Source organism: Mixophyes fleayi, chromosome 4, assembly GCF_038048845.1.
Source record: "Mixophyes fleayi isolate aMixFle1 chromosome 4, aMixFle1.hap1, whole genome shotgun sequence".
Lineage (NCBI taxonomy): Eukaryota > Metazoa > Chordata > Amphibia > Anura > Limnodynastidae > Mixophyes > Mixophyes fleayi.
In genome coordinates, this window is record NC_134405.1 from 330,249,703 (window position 1) to 330,262,855 (window position 13,153).

Consider the following 13,153-nt stretch of genomic DNA (forward strand, 5'->3'; position numbering starts at 1 on the left):
GGAATCTCTGAGCATGGTGTCCCCCCTCCATAATGACAAACCAGCCACCAGTTTTTTAGGAGGCCTTCTAAGTACTACACTTTTATACTGCAAAACAAAATAATATTATACTACATTATAACATCAAGATACTTACAGTCTTCTGCACTGGCCTGGAATGGCCTTGCCTCCTCCTCCAGCGATCCCTCCATTAATTTAGCCCTGGAGTGTTCCTCGGGGAGAGGGATTGATGGGGGAGTGTGGAAAGGTCTGCCTCCTCCTGGGCTTAATCCTGGGGGGGAATCTTGGACCTCCTCATGGGTCTCCTCATGGACCTCCTCCAACTCATTGGCCACCTCCTCCTCATTGGCATCCTCTGTAGGCCTTTCTTTGTGGCTCAGATGGCGGCAGATGCTAAAGCGTTCTGTTGAAATAAATATAACACATTAGTTTATTTCTATAGGTTATCTCTGTCTCACACATACATAGAATCCTCCAGATAATGTTAGATTGCATTGTGGAACATCCAATATCACGCCTGGACCATCACTGAACAAATAAACACAGCTCTACCCCCCTGTCAGATAAACTTGACCTGGGAGGTTTAGATTAGTCATATTTCTAGTTGTTATTTATTTAGTACATTCTACAAAATGACTGCTAGAATCTGATTGGTTGCCATAGGCAACATCTCCACTTTTTCAATCCCGCAGTTTAGTAAATATACCCCTTAGACCAACAACAAGGTCTCACTATTCACTACTCATTCATGTCCCAGCTGTGTGATATAAGGGGCACAGACGGAACAGCTGACACCCCGTAGCCAGAGGTTAACTTAAGAAATTACTTGAAGACGGGTATTGGACAAAAGTGGTCACAGTTTTATTTACCAATTAAACTGCAATAGAAAAGGAAGCGGTGTCCAAGGCCAATTTCAACTTACCAAAACCGACCACCGGGCAGGTTCAGCCTATCATGGAGGCAACACTCCCCTCTCCCGAGGGCCCAGCTCCTTGACATATACAACCTGTCACTTGTGTCTCACCACAGTGATCCTGCAAGCCCCTTCGCGGATTCCCCCTAATTGCTATGCCTTGCTTTCATGCCCGCTGTCTGTGACAAACCAAAATATAACAGAAAGAATATAAAGCGTGCAAAATCCAGGAAAATGCAATCCATGCAAATAATATATGAAGTAATCTTCATGTAAACAAACACATTTCCTTTTTTGAATTATTTTTTGTAATTAATCTACATATGCACAAATCACTGAAAGGTTGGGCGAATGGGAAATCCTAACCGGAATGTTGCCTGGCGCCCCCCCCCCCCCCCCACACACACTCTATAAGAACGGGCTATCCTCCCCATACCCCCAGCCCCCCCCCCCCCCTCCACCATTATACTGGTTCCAGCACCCTTTAAAGTGAGAAAGTGATGGGTTTCCTATCGCAGCAATACATGAAGTACCGCTGCAATTCACCAAGCCGGGGCTGCTTTCGGAGTCATGCCAAAGACCCCTGTCCTCCACCAAGCCTTTTCCCTCTTCACCGACACAGGCATCTTAGGTCTTAATTAATAGACTTAATCTTGTTTTACATCTCACTACATGTTGTGTGTGCATTTGAAATAACTATTGGAATGTTAAGTGAAGCCATTTTAGCTGAGGGCACTTAAAATGCATGGATTATGTTTTTCAGGTCCTTACCCATTAGGGGTTAAAGTTGTTTTAGTCCCAGCCAATAGAATCCATGGGGAGTGGTTTCAGTCACCTCATTAGAAACTCCCATGGGCTTCTAGACCTTTCCTTCCTGTGATTTCACTGATGCAGGAGCTCCCTGGAGACAGATAAGATCGTTTTTATTGCTTTAGCTTTCTATCTTTTCTAACTCCCTGTTTTCATCTTTTTCTGTTTAATCTCATCCTTCACCTTATCTTTTAACCCCCCTCGTTTTTCTTTTTCTTCATTTATTTCTCCTCTTTCTCTTTTTTCCTTCTCCCCCTCCTTTTTTCCCATTCCCTCATTCTTCTCCTCCCCTCTCTCAATTTTCTCTGTTCCCCTGTATTTCTCCTTGCCAAAAATGTCCAGACCTAGGAGATCAGCGGGCCCCCCTGCACGTCTGTCAGACGGGTCACAGCTCCCGGCCGGGAGTCTGCGCCCGCCTGTTACTTTATCCAGCTCTGCCCCCTCTAGTGAAGCGCTGGGAGCGCTGCCTGAAAGCGTGCATCCCAGCGCTGTTAATATTGCTGCAGGGGACTCCCCTGTCGCTGGGTCTCAACGGAGATCTGGGCAGGGGGGGAGGGGCGGCGCTCGCAGGTCCCGGGCTCCAGAGAGATCAGCGGCGCTGGCTGCCTCAGGGGACGCCAGCGCTGCTGTGCAGCATAGTCAGCAGAGGAGGAGATCTCCTTCTCCTACCTCTGCTAGGTCCAGCCAGTCCTCCCTTCCTCCTCGCTCTCCACCTCCCAATTTGGCAGGTCAGGTCTCCCCCAGGGCAGCAGGGGGAGAGGGAAGCTTACAGGCACTGGCTTCCTCTTACAGTTCCCCCGTTGGTAATCACCTGATAGCTGTGAATGAGGTAAATTTGGAGTCACAGCATGTCTCTGTTTCTGCCACAAGTCACAGACCCTGGTTACACAGCAGCAGTGGTGACAGTATACCTCAAATTAATATTATCCCCCCACTTATGCCTCAGGGATGGATCAGGGGTAGAGTGCGCCCTCATATGGCTCATAATGTAAGTTTTCAGCCCATGTTATCTTCTCAATTACACACACCCTCACCACCTCAGGTTGGGCCCCCTATACAGTATAATTTCATATCTCCAATACAAGCTGCTAATGTTCCTCTGCAGAGGCTTCCATATAGCGATTCAATCAATGTCGGGGGTCACCCCTCGGCGCTGGTTCAGTCTGGGAGCTTTCAGCAAAGCCCAAACACAACGCTTAGTCCATGGGCAAGACCAGCAGTAGCACAGGTGGAGGCGCCCCACGGGAACCTGCCTCCCTGGTCACTACCGTATCCTCCTCCTAATCCAGATAGGGTCCAGCGGCCAATGCGGAATTGGATGGCACCGTATCCACCTCCTTATGTTTCAAGTTATGGGCATGCTTCTAATGCAAGCATTACAAATATACCCGTCCCTGATCTCAATAGCTCCCCCTTTGGGTTTGGTTCCTCCCAAGATCTGGCCCGCCCACCAGCCCCAGGTTTTTCCTTTGGTACGCCTGTCCCAATAGAGTCGTTAAACAGCATTTCAGGAGTTAGGGTTAACCAGTCGTTTGTGTCTGAAGTAGCTAACATACATTCTGTTTCAGTGACGGCAGTATCGGGCGGAGGGGCGGCCGCGCCATTGCCAGAAGTTATCACAGTGACGGGGAGCTCTGCCTTACAGACGGAGCCAGCAGGGGATTCGGCTTCAAGAGAAGAAACATCAACCCAAGCACTTGCGTTACCAGGGACATCTGCGCAAAGTGGTGAGTGTGATTCTATTTTGGCACATCGTTCACATACACGCAGTCCTCCTTTAGCTACCACTAGTGAAGAATCAGATGAGGAAGGTCAGGGTCCGCGTAAGCTTTTAAAAATCTTAACAGAGCATTTAGCGAAGCCCGCTAGGGTGACCCCTTCAGGCATAGCTCCACCCACGGCTTTAGGCGGTCCTATGGTACGATGCGACAATACAGCATTGTTAAGAGGCGTGCGTCGCAGTTCAAAGGATAGGATTGACAAAGGGTACTATGTCGATTTGTTTATGCTCACCTCTGCAGCCAAAAAAGAATTGCTGGCTGCCTGTGGTAAGGGAGGAATGGGTGAAGAAAATTATAGAACGTTCTCAAACTGGTTGAGGGGGTATTGTATATTCTCTGCCATCTATGTGGAGTCTAGACCGGACACCAGGGCGGATGTGTGGAGGTACCTACACCTGATTAATGATCTGTGGATTAACGCGGGTGGTACAATTTGGAGGCGTTACGATGAGAGTTTTCGTAGCAAGGCAAACAAAATGCATACTATCCCATTTGGGTGTAAGGACGTTGAGTCATGGATGGCACTGATGCTGCCAACTGAAGATGCTATGCCTCCTGTAGTACCTAGGTTTCAGAGCCAGGGGAGGCGTAGTACTCCCCAAAACAGTAAGAACAGATGTTTCGCGTATAACAATGCCTCGTGCGGAAGGGGTGACTCTTGTAGATATAGACACGTATGCTCCAAATGCCGAGGCAGTCACCCAGCTAAGGATTGTACCAGGCAGTCATCAGGAGTGGGTAGGGGCCGCGGTGCGCCAGGAGGTGCTAACTAAGGGGCCATCCCCTATTGATTTAAAAGTTCTAGATAAGTGGCTTAGTTTTTTCCCAGATGTTGTTCAAGCCCAGTGTCTATCCCAAGGCTTTCATCATGGTTTTCAGCTTCCAGTAGTAGGAGAAATTAGGTCGTCATCGGGCAGGAATCTTAGGTCAGCAGTCTTGCTTCCTGATGTGTTGAAGGATAAGGTTATGAAGGAGGTTAGCTTGGGTCGTATGATTGGGCCTTTTGATTCCCCCCCAATTCCTGATTTGATAATTTCCCCTGTAGGAGTTGTCCCTAAGAAGGCTGCGGGTAAATACCTTCTAATACAGCATTTATCCCATCCTCCCGGTTTTTCAGTTAACGACGCAATAGATGTTAGCTTCAGTTCAGTCAATTACCAGTCCTTTGAGGAGGCCTTGACTTTAGTTAGGGGCTTTGGGCAAGGGGCTTTATTGACCAAGTTAGACATTGAATCGGCATTTAGACTGCTGCCGCTTCACCCAGAATCTTTTAGATTCATGGGCTTTAGGCTACAGGACGGTTTCTACATTGATCGCTGTCTCCCCATGGGGTGCTCAGTGTCATGTGCTCTTTTTGAAAAGTTTAGTTCGTTCCTGCATTGGTGCGTACAAGCAGGAACGGGTCATCAAGGAATCGCCCATTATTTGGATGATTTCTTGTTTATAGGTCCCCCTTCATCCGCAGTGTGTGCAGACACGCTTTTTTCAGCTACGGCATTGTTCAAAATCATGGGGGTCCCAGTGGCGCATGACAAGACTGAAGGGCCTAACACATGTTTGTCATTCTTGGGCATAGAGATAGACACCATTGCAGGTTGTTGTCGTTTGCCTGAGGAAAAGATAAACAAGTTGGGGGCAGCGGTTTCTGAGGCGATTAGTTCACAGGGTAGCTCCTTGCGTCAGGTTCAGTCTCTTCTCGGATCGCTCAATTTTGCATGCAGGGTGATACCGATGGGACATATTTTTTGTAGAAAATTGCAAATGGCCACATCAGGCTTAAAAAGGCCTCATGCCAGAGTACGCCTATCGGCGGAAATAAAGGGAGATTTGAGAGTATGGGCCAAATTCTTGCAGTCTTTCAATGGAGTGCGGATATGGCCTAAGAAACAAGTCTCGAATGTTTTGTTGGAATTACACACAGATGCCTCTGGGGCGAATGGTTTTGGGGCCATTTTTCAGGACGAGTGGTGTGCAGCTCCTTGGCCTGAGGGGTGGCGTCAGAGCGGTTTGGTGGCAAATTTGCTGGTTTTAGAGTTATTCCCAATAGTTTTAGCCATTGATCTATGGTGTCATAGGTTAGCGGGCCAGAATGTTGTTTTCTGGTGTGATAACCTTGGGGTTGTGCAGGCAATAAATCGCCAAAGCGCTACGTCATTGCCGGCAGTGAACCTTTTACGTAGACTTGTTCTGAAATGTTTGGAAAATGATATAATTTTTCGGGCCAGACATGTACCCGGAGAGGTGAATAAGGTGGCAGATGCGCTTTCGCGTTTCCAATGGCGCCGCTTTAGGGAGCTAGCTCCTTTGGCTCAATTAACCGGCATCCCTTGTCCTTTCTATGCATGGCAGTGGGTCGAGTCGGAATGATCGAGTTGGCGGAGTCATCCTTGGCGCAATCCACAAGACGTGCGTATCAGTCAGCGTGGAGTCAGTGGGAGGCTTTCTTACAATCCAGGGCCCCAAGTACATCAGGTCAGGCGGAGGAGATTTTAGAGTTTATGTGGGAAAGATATAACACGGGTGTTAAAAAGGCGGCTATGGCCTCAGCGTTAGCAGGCATTTCTTTTATGGCCAAATTACATTCAAAAGTTGATCCCACAAGAGGTTTTATTATTTCCAAGGCTATGAAAGGGTGGGCTAGAACCCGCCCTTCGGTTCCTGACTCTAGGCGTCCCATTACGGTTCCCTTGCTTAGGCAGTTGATTATGTCGCTTGCGGAGGTCACTTCTAGCTCCTATGAGTCCACTTTATTCAGCACAGCTTTTTCTATGGCGTTTCACGGAGCATTTAGAATTAGCGAACTTGTGGCTAAATCGAGAGTTTCCCTAGGTACAGCCCTTTTGGGAAAATATACTTTAGTTGCTAGTACGCAGGTCTCCATAAAAATTGCACGATCCAAAACGGATCAGTTTAGTAGAGGTCATTGGGTCACCTTGTCCCCTTGCAATGATACGAGTATATGTCCGGTGGCTTGGTGTAATAAATTTTCAGGAATAAGGCCTAAGGATAGCGAGGCTTGGCTAGCACACATGGATGGGTCTCCTTTGTCCAAGTTTCAGTTTAATGCCATTTTTAAAAGTGCAGTGATAAAGGTGGGGTTAGACTAAAAATTTTATGGAACGCACTCGTTCCGTATTGGAGCAGCTACAGCTGCTGCCATGGGAGGGGCCTCCGTACCCGATATTAAATTGTTGGGGCGATGGAAGTCCGATAATTATAAAAGGTACATTAGACCTTAAGGCAATTATATGCTCATGTTTTGCATATGTTATTTCTCTATTGTCTATACTTGGTTCTCTTGCTTTACTTTTATCTTTCTGGTTCTTATCCCCCCTCCTCCTTACTCTTCCCCCCCCCCTTCCTCGGTAATCCAGGGCGAGAGCTGCTTGCCGTGTTCAACGGGGGCATGGAGGGATTTTTTCCCAATTTCTCCTACGGATTAAGGCCTGATTAGTGGTGAGCCTCCGGGGTTTTTTGGGTTGGTTCACCTTCATCTGGGTTACCGTTCCTTTACTTTCTTATCTGATTAAACCTGTTTAGGTTGGTGACATTTCCCGCCTAGGGGTGTTAAATCGTTTTGGGTTGGTACCTCATAGCTTATGTTAAACCATGATTGGTTGGTATGTTTGCATGTCTGTATCATAAATCACGCAGTGGTTGGTAGTCGGGCATAGAACCATAGAATTAATATATTGTCATGTTGGTGTAACATACGGTAAACCATGACTTATTTCCCACCTCCTGTTTAACCTTTAAAGGTTGGTATGTTTTCAAGGCACGTATAGGCGTCATATCGTATTCCCATTGAGCATATATATTCATCAATTCACCTCATCAGATTGGTAAAGGTAATACTGTTATTAGTGCCCCCTCCCCCTTAAAATATAAGTCTAATAGGTTGGCATTTATAGCCTCACATACGTAGTTCCCCTCTCTTTAGCTTAAGCAATTTTATTCATCATTGGCCATATTAGTCTTCTGGGCTATTAGATAAGCAGCTCTATCATATATTTAGTCATATAAACCGGTTGGTTGGTCCATTCTCCCCCCCCCCCCTGTCCCACATTTTCATACGAAGTTGGTATTAAACCTTTGCGGTTGGTTGCAAATATGGACAATTTGTTTAAAGTATGCAGGGGTCAGGGTCATTGCTCTTCAGAGCTGGTGTGTCTTGGTGTTATGTATGCATATAGGAGGAAAAAAGTAAAGGTTACAGGGCCTGTGTTGTCCCTGGTTTATATTCCAGGAATATTTTGGAATATTTGTTACTACTCCAGATCACCAATTCTTTCTATCTTCGGTTTATATGCCTGAAGATAAACATTTGGATAATGGGACACTCATTTGTGTATTGGGCTTCAAAACATCATTTGACGAATGAGTGGTCTAATTTCCCATGCCCGGTGGATATAAAATGGATGGGGAAGAGGGGCCTTTGCTGGCCATTCCTGTTGTCTTGGTTAGAAGAGGAATTGGCAAAATCACAACATCCTGATATTATTGTTTTGCATCTTGGGGGGAATGATGTGGGGAAGACTAAATCATTGGCCCTCATAATAAGCATTAGAGAAGATTTACGTGCTATTCGGGCACGATGGCCTACAATTGGGATTTGTTGGTCCAACATTGTCCCTCGTTTATACTGGAGGTTTCCCATTCTCCCCTCTACGCTTACTAGATTATTAAGAAAAATTAATAGTGTTACGGGGAAACTGGTTAGAGAATTGGGGGGGGGTAGAAATTTTCCACCCATCCATTAAGGCGGATAATACACACCTGTTCCGGCCGGACGGTGTTCATTTGAATAAAGAGGGGATGGGGTTTTTCATCAGGGAGATCTATGAGCAATTAGGTTCGTGGTTTTGTGCTCGTGGTGGCGGGCTGGGAACCCGTTAAAGGGTACCAGCTATGGTAGGAGAGCAGTGCAGTCAATGACTAGTCACAACGGTGGTTAGGATATTTGGCCGCACGTCACTGCCCCTTTCAAGTAACATTACTCTTGATCCTTCTGAGTGGAGGATCCCTTGGCGTGCTTTGCGTGGCCGTCAATGTTGAGTTCAGAGGGGAGCAGTCATGCTGACGCCTGTTTAACACCGGCCAATGTTAAGGGAGTATTCCTTGGTTTAGTTTGAATGCCATTTGGGCATTGCAGTATTTGGTTAGATGATTAGTTGTTTAGTTGACTGCAGTTTGCTCTCGCCACCACCAGGTGACTTTCATTTAATTGGTTTATGATTAATAAAAACTGCGACCTTTTGCCAAAGTAGCTATACGTGTCTGTGTCTTTATTTCATTAGATTAAGTAACACTTTTAAAGTACAAAGGTTGGTAAGGTGCGTGACGGAAAAGGACATTAGCCATATGCGTTTTATGTTAAGTGAAGCCATTTTAGCTGAGGGCACTTAAAATGCATGGATTATGTTTTTCAGGTCCTTACCCATTAGGGGTTAAAGTTGTTTTAGTCCCAGCCAATAGAATCCATGGGGAGTGGTTTCAGTCACCTCATTAGAAACTCCCATGGGCTTCTAGACCTTTCCTTCCTGTGATTTCACTGATGCCTCCCTCCCGCCCAGCTAGTTATTGTTTGATTTAACAATCTTTTTTACAGAGGAGGCGCAGTTGGTGGGAGAGCAGTGCAGTCAATGACTAGTCACAACGGTGGTTAGGATATTTGGCCGCACGTCACTGCCCCTTTCAAGTAACATTACTCTTGATCCTTCTGAGTGGAGGATCCCTTGGCGTGCTTTGCGTGGCCGTCAATGTTGAGTTCAGAGGGGAGCAGTCATGCTGACGCCTGTTTAACACCGGCCAATGTTAAGGGAGTATTCCTTGGTTTAGTTTGAATGCCATTTGGGCATTGCAGTATTTGGTTAGATGATTAGTTGTTTAGTTGACTGCAGTTTGCTCTCGCCACCACCAGGTGACTTTCATTTAATTGGTTTATGATTAATAAAAACTGCGACCTTTTGCCAAAGTAGCTATACGTGTCTGTGTCTTTATTTCATTAGATTAAGTAACACTTTTAAAGTACAAAGGTTGGTAAGGTGCGTGACGGAAAAGGACATTAGCCATATGCGTTTTATATGGAAAGCTGTTTAATCTCAGTCTGTTTTATTGTTTAACACTTAAACTGTGTCTTGTGTTCTAGGGACAGGCGGTGGAGATTCCACTCATGTGAGAAGAACTAACGCAAGAGAAATTCTAACCCAGAATCTTTTTACATTATCTACAAATGTGTTCATTGTTGTAATGCTGTATCTGGCCTCTGGATGGCTGTATCTGGCCTCTAGATGGCGGTATACAACTTTCTTTCTGTAAGGCAATTCAGAGAATAACATTGTTTTGTCTATTATCTAACATAATACCGTATAATATCTATGATGAAATATATATATCGGTAACTGGTGCTACTACTATAGCTCAGAGTCTACCATGGTCGACTTAATATAGTAGGTGTTTAATATGGTAAGAGATAATTACATAAAAGGGTTGACTTCATTTTGATGGTGGAATTAACCAAAGTAAGTTCTACGTCTATATGATAAAAGTACAAAATGTCTCCAAGATAATGATAGATAAAGTGTACTATTCAGGGGCGGATCCAGACTATTGCAATACCCCGGGCGATTTTAGGGAGGTGGGGGGGGGGGATTTAGGCCCCGCCCCCTTTCTAATTTCTAAGGCTGCCGGCGGCTGCACAGTATGTGCAGGTCCGCACGGCAGTGACGGTGTGCTGCCCCGCTGCTCTGATTGTGTTTAAAACACAATCAGAGCAGCCGGGCAGCACCCTGTCGCTGCTGAACGGACCTGCACAGTGTGCAGCCGCCAGCAGCAAGCCCCCACCTGGATCCGCCACTGGTACTATTGTATCTGGCTGAAGTCATCTAAACTGCGTGGGAGCACGTGACCGATTGATTCATGACAAATTAATTTGTGCTTGAAATCAAAATAAAGTACTCTCTGATCATACAACATGATAAGTGGCTCTCTTATCCCATGACAATACAGTATATGTAATACTAGACTTCATATTAGCATATATAGATAGATAGTTAGATATAATATTGTGGCTGTTAAAAGCATGGTTTGCCCCTCTGTAGGAGCACAAAATAATTTTGGTATAATCACACTTGGGGATCTGTATCAATAGGACTTTTGAAGGGCTTAAAGGATTTTTCCATCTCCTGATAACTAAAATGTATTGGCTTGTACTGTACCTTCTGCAAACTTTACTTAATATATTTGTAGGAAAAGCTCATGCTACAACACATATAGCATAAGTGAGGATACTCTCGCCCACCACTTGTGTCGTCAGAATCATCACGTTTTCCAAGCACATGTCAGACAGTGAGCAGAGAATCCAATATGAGAGTCAGGATCTCAGGGTAAATTTATCAAGCTGCGGGTTTGAAAAAGTGTAGATGTTGCCTATAGTAACCAATCAGATTCTATAAATATTTAGTACAATGACAGCTAGAATCTGATTGGTTGCTGTAGGCAACATCTCCACTTTTGCATTCCCACACCTTAATAAATAAGCCCTAAATTTAAATTTACCCCCTTGTGTCTAATCTTACTTCTCCGAGTCATTAGTATCACTCCATATATTACAGATCGTTGACTAAACCACTTGACCCACCCACCAGCAATTAATTTTCTCCTTTATTACCCTGAAACTGTATTATTAACATTTCTGAACAGTTTATTGCCTTGAAAGCTTAGTTTTGGCTTTTGAACTTTTTTTCCTTGCTAAACATATACAAACATATTTCTCCGCGTAAATGTTAATTCATTCTCTTTTCATCAATTTCTATGCAATTTTATCATTATGTTATTAAAATTATTTTATCGTTTACCAATAACCATTGTCTATGCAATTTGTGTGGTTTCAAAGCACAAAGCAATTTATTAGCAAAAGGAAAAAAAAACAACAGTTCAATAAATAAGTACAGCCGATACATACACTGCACACTGCTGGATCCAGCTATACAGTCATTCAGTCCTGAAGTCTGTGGTCAAAGTGACTGCAAGCTAATTCCAGAGAGCAATATATATACATTTGGCATCACAGTAAATACAATACAGATGACTTGGTATGTTTCCATAGGTTCAGGCTCCAGGACAGTTCAGTGTAATGCAGGTCATTGGCCAGTTCAAACGATATCATGCAAGGGTCAGCTCTCCAGAAGATGCATACTAATCTTCCCGCCAAGAACTAGTTCAAAGTGGTCTATTTACATTACACAGACAATACCATTCTGATCACTAATACCCTATATTCCATAACTAGCATACACAAAGTGCGATCTTATAGCTGATGGAATCAGATCACAGAGGATAAATAGGGGATTAGAATGACACCAAACATGATATGTTTCCTGAAACCTGAACCTTAGATCTCACTGAAGTACATATAACCTTATACTATTTAACTATAAACTCAATAACATCTGTTTATAAAAACCTGTGGGTTGGAACAATTATAAAATTAACTATGTACATGTGAATGTGTAAGTGTATGCGTGTGTTATTTATCGTACAATCGCGCTATGACACGTGGCGTACTGATTGCTATCGCACGGTAAAACAATATTAATCAATCTGCTTTCTTTCATCCAATTATTTGACTTTGACAGCACCACCCCTTGATAGTGCACAAAACTATCACCTTAAAGATTTTATTGCAGGATCTCAGTAGTACGTCTCATTGTTCTGTAATGTATGTCCCCCCTTGCATATGACCACACTGTCTGTAGATATCAGTCAGGTTACCGGAAAAGAGATTCACAATCCTAGAAACAATTTTCTTTTACTATGGAACATATACCTCTGGAGCTCGGAGATAACCTTTTGTATGCCCTTCACCCACACATGTAACACATTATCTGGAAGGGTACAGGGTGCGATAGAACATGTATCAACAATATAGAATACAAAGTAACCCGTGCATGATACTCATGCATTCTAGTCAAATCAAGCTACTTAAGGTTTTAAAAAGGTACTTGTCATGCATTTGGGCCTAGCCCAGGCCTCCTCAGGGGAAGAGCGTTACTTCCCGACGCAAGCGCCCTTTTTAATGTGTTTTCATGAGGTAAAATTATCTCACGAAAATGAGTTTGACCCCTCAACTCGTAAATTTAGCCTTTACTACTCCTCCCACGGGGGGAGGGGGGGATGATGGAAGCTAACTGACTTCACTATTCTAATTTTTTTGTCAAATAATGTCAGTATACCAAATTTCAGGTCAATTGGATGAGCCCTTTCTGAGAAAATAGTTTTTTCCACTTACACACACACACACACACTAACACACGCCGCTACACATGTGTGTTCATGAGGTAAAATTACCTAAGAATTTAGTAGGTCAGTGTGTAACTCCGCCCAGCAGGTGGCGCTGCAGCTTGGTGTTTTTTTTTCACACACAGACTACCACACGCCACTAGGCTTTTATATTATAGATTCTACTACAGTCCTTCATGTCTAACATGTTCATCTGTCCAAAGCATGTCTTTTAGCTGAGACAAAATTTAAATAATGCATGTTGACAAATATCATCCTATGTCTATCAACAATGTAATTTACAATCTCCTTCAACCTGAGTTAGCATATACACTCTAATAATATCAACAGTTCTTTTCTTCAACAGTTG

General features: G+C 44.3%; 2 protein-coding genes across 2 annotated transcripts in view; both read left to right on the forward strand.

Moving 5' to 3' along the window:
- Positions 1-11,366, forward strand: part of LOC142153096 (hemagglutinin/amebocyte aggregation factor-like) — a 30,550-nt gene extending 19,184 nt beyond the window's left edge. Inside the window, exon 5 of the mRNA XM_075210370.1 lies at positions 9,653-11,366. Coding sequence (XP_075066471.1) covers positions 9,653-9,692 — 40 coding nt within the window. The 3' untranslated portion in view covers positions 9,693-11,366. The remainder of the gene's footprint in view (positions 1-9,652) is intronic.
- LOC142149601 (uncharacterized) lies at positions 1,699-6,611 on the forward strand. Its single transcript, XM_075204923.1, has 2 exons — positions 1,699-3,450; positions 5,854-6,611. Exons 1-2 carry the CDS (start codon positions 2,058-2,060, stop codon positions 6,609-6,611), a joined length of 2,151 nt encoding a protein of 716 aa, XP_075061024.1. The 5' UTR covers positions 1,699-2,057.
- Positions 11,367-13,153: the final 1,787 nt, after the last annotated feature.

Excerpts from the sequence above, each read along its gene's own strand:
- LOC142149601 (XM_075204923.1), top strand. The coding sequence starts at position 2,058 with ATGTCCAGACCTAGGAGATCAGCGGGCCCCCCTGCACGTCTGTCAGAC. Across the intron at positions 3,451-5,853 it reads AGGGACATCTGCGCAAAGTG|TGGGTCGAGTCGGAATGATC; the intron begins GTGAGTGTGATT and ends TATGCATGGCAG.